The sequence below is a fragment of the Chroicocephalus ridibundus genome, chromosome 1 (genome assembly GCF_963924245.1).
Source record: "Chroicocephalus ridibundus chromosome 1, bChrRid1.1, whole genome shotgun sequence".
In the NCBI taxonomy this organism is placed as follows: domain Eukaryota; kingdom Metazoa; phylum Chordata; class Aves; order Charadriiformes; family Laridae; genus Chroicocephalus; species Chroicocephalus ridibundus.
Window position 1 is genome coordinate 167,451,471 of NC_086284.1, and position 6,411 is coordinate 167,457,881.

Consider the following 6,411-nt stretch of genomic DNA (forward strand, 5'->3'; position numbering starts at 1 on the left):
TCCAAAATCCTTTACCCCTTTCAAAATAATTAAAATAAATTAAATTAGTGCATCATGCGACAAGGCCAGAGGCAGATTAAAGTCCTGCGAAGGGCTGTTTGTGCCCCAGAGGAGAGGACTTTTTGCAGCATAGCAGCTTGGACTGTGTTGCTCAGTGAGCACAATACAGACATGGTTCCCTAGCGCTCGGCTACAGAAATCTTTATTTTCCTAATAAATTAGGCGACATAAGAACTTAACACGGCCAGTTTTTGTTACCACTTTTAATTAGTACCCCGTCGCTCTATAATTGAGCGTTGTTTCTATTTTGATACAGTTTGATTGGTGAAAATCTGAGTCATCGTTGTCTAAGGAGACACCACTGCAACTGATTTTTCCATACTTCTGCACAATAAAACTTGCACAAGTTATCAGTTCGGGCTCCCCTTTCACAGCAGATTGCAAAATATTCAGTTTTTTTACTGTTCAGTGACCGATTCTTTCATTGGAAGTGATATTAAAATTAACTTATCCAACTGATGTATCTGCTATGCTAAAATGACTGGCTGCTAGCAAAAGGTGGACATTCTTCATCTGCACTTTATCAAGACCACACTTCAACAAATTAAAAATAAACGCATTTTATTTTTCATAACACAGAGAATTAAAACAAGTATTCTCTGACATCTTCATTGTTGCCTACAACCCTTTTGTTTGCCAAAGGCCTGTCAGGTGTTTGTTACCGCTTGTGGCTGTAATTGGAGGTCAAACTAAAATTTAGTACAATGTTATGATTCAAATAATTTATGTTTGTGAATGCATAATTATTAAAATGTGTTTATTGACCGATAAGCCCTGATTTTCTGGCTTTATTTCAACATCTCTACGGTAACATTCAGCACTATATATATGTATATAAGGTAAAAAATCAGAACTGGCAACGCTCCATTTTACCTCAAATCTCCTGCCATTTCCAATTTCTCTCCGGCCCAGTCAGCCTTCGGACAGGACACGGGCACAGCCGCTCAGACGAAGCCACGAGAAAACTGTGTTAAAAATTAATAATTCAGAATGCTTCTTGTTACAAGAAAAAAAAAAAGACAACTCCTCTAGGTCAAAAGGTTGTTTGGGGGCTTAGGGCGTGGTGGTGGTTGTTTTTAAAGACATCGGTGGGTTACCTCCACTTCACGCGGGGCTGAGCCGACGCAGGCAGGGCCAGGGGGGAGTGAGGGAAAGGGGTGGGGGCTGGGGGCTCCCTCCTGGAGTAGCCTCCGGCTTTGTGTGCTTCTCACCCCACAGGGAGCAAAACGATTCCTTCTATATGGAAGAAACCTCATTTTTAGTACGTATTAATCAGCAATTAATGGGCTTTTTTAGCAATATTGAAGTTGAACTGTTTAAAAAATTCTTTAAAAATATCCAATTTTTCTTGGCTTTTTTTAATGCTAAAACCAGAAACATCTGATTTTTAACAGAAAAAACAACAGGTTCTCTTGGCTGTCTTTAGGTATTTTTAGGATCTGCAGCTCCTTTTATGAGCAAGTGGGTGGCTCTAAAAAGAGCCTTTGGGTTACTTTTGAGATACGAGCGCTCCCACAGGTCCGCTTCACTTGCTTTTGGCCTTATGACTCTCGGTCTTCTTGGGCAGCAGCACGGCCTGGATGTTGGGCAGCACCCCGCCCTGCGCGATCGTCACCTTGCCCAGCAGCTTGTTGAGCTCCTCGTCGTTGCGGATGGCCAGCTGCAGGTGGCGGGGGATGATGCGCGTCTTCTTGTTGTCGCGGGCCGCGTTGCCCGCCAGCTCCAGGATCTCGGCCGTCAGGTACTCCAGCACGGCCGCCAGGTACACCGGCGCGCCGGCGCCCACCCGCTCCGCGTAGTTGCCCTTGCGCAGCAGGCGGTGCACGCGGCCCACGGGGAACTGCAGCCCGGCCCGCGACGAGCGCGACTTGGCCTTGGCCCGCGCCTTCCCGCCCTGCTTCCCGCGGCCAGACATAGCACCCGACGCTCTTCCGCAGCCGCCACCCACCGAACACCGACGAGACACGCGCGTCGTACCGCCTCTGCGCCCGGCCCCCTTTTATAGCTTCCCCGCGCGCCCCGGCCCGCTTTGCGATTGGCTGCGGAGCGCTCGCCCTCGCGCCGACCAATGGCGCTGCGGATCCAAATCCACCCAATGGGGGAGCGGGCGGCTGGCCCCGCCCTGCGCGCTGTCCCGCCTACCAGCGGGGGTGTAGGGAAGAGCACGGGACGGGCGCTCCCGGCGCAGCGGCGTTGTGGGGGGGGACGGGGTACAACCCGCCGCCCCTCGGCTCCGATTGTGGCTCGTTTCGGCCGAACAGCCCCCGCCGCGGCTGCCCCCGTCCCCGGGACGTGCTCCAGAACTCCGTCCTACAGGGAAACGTGTTCCCGCGGGCCTGAGGAGAGCAGCGGTGTGCAGCGGCCTCCCAGGAACAGGGGGAGCCTCTGCTAGTGCGGTGCCTGTCGTTTTAGAAATGGTCCTGTATTTAGAACCTCGGAAATGCTACTACAGGATTTCCTTTTTTGAAAAATTATTATTATTACAAAATAGACACGTTCCTTTTCGTAGGGACATCTGCCACCCAGCAGATGGTATGTGCAGAAACCAGGCAGGAACTTCTAACAGAGGAAATCTCTCCCATTTTGGAGATAAATCACTCAAGAATTACTTTAATCAAACTATTTGCAATGCTATTCTGCAGAGCATTGGAAAGACACGCTGTGATGGTTTTGTTCAGACTAGAGAATATCTCAGTGTGCCAATAAGCTGAATTGACTTGCAGATTGAGGATGTTTGTCTGGTATGTTCTGGGCTTGTCTTGTGGACAGAGAGATTCCTGTTCATTGTTGCTCCTTTGCTTTAATTATCCATGGTTTCTCTTTATGCCTTGACATATTTTTCTCTTTCTTCCATGCTTTTCTGGCAAGGGCAGACACCATCCTTGTGTAAACCAATGAAGGAGCCTCCAGCCTGGACAGCTACATCCTGCTACCCCAGTGCTGTGCGGCTCACTCTTCCTCCATTTTCCCCATAACCTGGGATTCTGCTCATTTCTGTGTCATTTTTTTTGTTACCATCCTCATTCCTTGATGCTTTTATACTCTAACACGTGGTTGTTTGTAATGCAACCCAGATCCTATGACATGGATCTCACGAAATTACAGTGAAGTAGTGCAAATGCCAGACTATGCTGCTTACCCTGGACACCAGCATTGACATATTTCAGGGAAAGACAAAGACATGACTCCCACCAGGCCAACCATTACAGCCTAGCAAAAAAAAAAAAAAAAACCAAACAAAATAAACAGCAAAAACAAAAAAACCAACAAAAAACACCCAACAAACACACACCCACCCACCACCAAACCAGCCAAAACCCCCAAAAGAACACATTTCATCTAAATTCTGCAGGTCAGAGAGCAACAGAGAACTAACTGTCACGCTTCAACATCCTTCTTTCCAGAAGGGTACAACAGTAGGAATTCTGATCTAAACTGTTCAGCATATGCAGGTCATGGCAGAATTACAAACAAAGCAAAATAAAATATGTGACAAAGTATGGTCACAACTTGTTTATGTCTGGCCAACCAAGACCAGCTCATCCAGTGACCTTTAGAAAGCATCTTTCCTTAGTGGTGTGATTAAGTGGATTATGCCAAATTAACTAATCCCAAGAATCTTTCTATTTTTCCATTTTTACGCCATCACTAATCTTCACTGATGCATAAGTAAGTCACATCACTTCTCCATGCCCCTTTCCTCCCCATGATCATTTCTTCTTCTGTGAAGACTACACAGGGCCAGAGGTAAAATACATGACCACAAGATGGTGGTGGTATTACAGAGATGAATCGCAGAGTTCTGTATGACCACCATGCAAAGACGAGGACAAATTGGTCTGGTTTTATGTTACCAGTTGTCCAGAGCTGAGAACATCTGTTCTGGAGTCATAGAGAAAATGGCATTACAGGACTGTGTCCACAACTAGCGCCATCATAAGGTAAATACATAATTGTTTGCACATAATTGTTCTTGAATATGCCACAAGCTTTCTATTATGTTTTCTCCCTTTTAACAAAACAATTTCGATTTAAATACTAAATGCCAATTCAACTCTCCCTCAATAAATAAACAGTATCAATTTGATATATCAAATTGAACAGTATTCCATTTGTTTTTTTGACCAGTGTCAGGGTATTGAGACACAGTACAGGTACTAAGGAGCTTTTTCCTATTTTCACTTGATAGAAGTGTTAGCACAAAACCTTATGTAATTCAATGGATGTCCAGCCAAATGTCCATGTCACTGATCTGTTTATTTTTAAGGATTCCACTCAGAGTCATTACCAGAGACCAAAGATAACACATGTATAAAGGGGAAAAACTTATTTAGCTCATGGAAGTATAGTCAATTTAGCAAGGAAATTGCTTTAAAATCTTTTCTGATGCTGGAGTAGAAAGGGTTGACAGCAGTCCTCAAAGCTGGATTTGATATTTCTGCCACAGCCCATGATTTGTGTGGCTGGTGAACAACCAGGTGTTTACCTGAGCACATAGACTGAAGTCAGGGCATCCAGATATTCCATTGCTTTCATAAAAAGGAAAGCTTTTACCACTTTGTGCCCTTTCCACTTAGAATCACAGAATGGCAGGGCTTGGAAGGGACCTTCAGAGACCATCTAGTCCAACCCCCCTGCCAAAGCAGGCTCATCGAGAGCAGGTTGCACAGGAAAGCATATCCTTTGAATATTTCCAGAGAAGGAGATGCCACAGCCTCTCTGGGCAGCCTGTTCCAGTGCTCTGTCACCCTTTATTAAACGCAAGAAAGGAAGAAAATCCCCCATATTAAATGAGCTGAAGACAAACCACAGTTCTAGACAACGAGATGAAGTATCAGTCCCACATGCAGACAGTTTCCACACACATAGTCCCAGCTAGTCATACAGCTCCCAACCTCACAGGTTTATCAAAAAAAAAATAAAATACCACAAGAGAATGCAAGAAGCCTTCTGTACAAGAGCCAGACAAAACAGTAGGCATCCTAGATTTGGACTAGTCCTAGGAAAAAAAAAAAAATATATATAATCTTGCAGCTCCTGGATCACTTGCATTGTCAAATCCAGCATTTCCATGTGGCCTCAACACCCGTTCCAGGGGCACTTTCCCTCCCCTCTGCCTTTCCCTAAGCCATCTGAGAGGTCTATCAGTTGTAGGAACTACCTGCCTCCTTTACAACCCCACTTCACCCCAGGCAGGGTGAGGAAATCACTCTTCTCATATTATGCACATTCCTTGTGCATGAAATTTACCTTTTTGTGCCTATTTAAACATCTAGCAAATTCAAATGCTTTTGACTCAGTCTGAAGAGGAATAGGTTCAGCAACGGGCAAGCGTTCACGCTGTCCCAAGAGAAGTAAAGGTGGCTCACCTACGTGAGAATATGGCCAAAGGAATATAAAAAAAAAAAAAAGATTAAAAAAATTCCAGACCGGAGGAGCAGAATGAATCAAGCGACTCCTGCAGGTTACTAATGTAATCACAGGGCTGCCAGGGAGATTTTCTCGACCTTGAACATGACAGAGAGGGAGGTCCTCAGCCTGCAACACAGTTGTTCTCCTCAGGCTGCTTCCTGGGAGGAAGAGTCAATAATATTAACTTGAGGGTCGTAGGTACCACAATGATGCCTTCCCCCCCCACAAAATGGCCATTCACACGTTCTACTTATTAAAGAATAATGACAAAATTGGCGTTTTTTAAAAGCTAAAATATAAAGATGATATCCCATAAATGTAACTAAAAGAAAGATTTAAGATACTACTGACACAACTGCAATTAACTCTTGAACCAGGAAGGGAACTGTTGTAAAAACCTGTTTGTGTCCAGAATTTGTGAAAACAGAATCGAGGTTTGCAAGTGTAAATTTGGGTAGCTAATAATTTTGTCTCCTTAAAACAGATTTAACCTCAAAATATCAAATATACACCTACGTGTGACGCTTATAGCCAACTAAAGGTGTTGCTTGAGATATCTACAGGTCTGGCAGCTTGACATAAATTCTTTTCAGTAAAAATCTAAAAACCCACCAGAGTCTGAATACACTCACCTAGAAATCGATGTATTCTTAGAGGACTCATTCTTAAATCCACTAAACACTCACTACAAGGTCTTCAACAGGAACACAGAATTTTCTCAATTTATGTCTGTCACACAACACTAACTCACTTTTTTTTTTAAAACAGAATGAAGACACCGACATAAATAGCTAAGTACTGCTACTAGCCTTGTACTCCAATTCAGCATTTCAGACAAAACTGAAATATCCCAAAAATGCAATTATCTCTCTGAAGCAGCAGCTCATTTGGGAAAGACATATTACCCACACAACTGATCCCATTGGTCTTAAAACTGAT

At 44.4% G+C, this 6,411-nt stretch overlaps 1 protein-coding gene across 1 annotated transcript; it reads right to left on the reverse strand.

Moving 5' to 3' along the window:
• Positions 1 to 1,232: 1,232 nt before the first annotated feature.
• On the reverse strand, positions 1,233 to 2,375 carry LOC134509967 (histone H2A type 2-C). The gene has a single exon (XM_063322657.1). It carries the CDS (start codon positions 1,973 to 1,975, stop codon positions 1,586 to 1,588), a length of 390 nt encoding a protein of 129 aa, XP_063178727.1. The 5' UTR covers positions 1,976 to 2,375; the 3' UTR covers positions 1,233 to 1,585.
• Between the last annotated feature and the right edge of the window lie 4,036 nt (positions 2,376 to 6,411).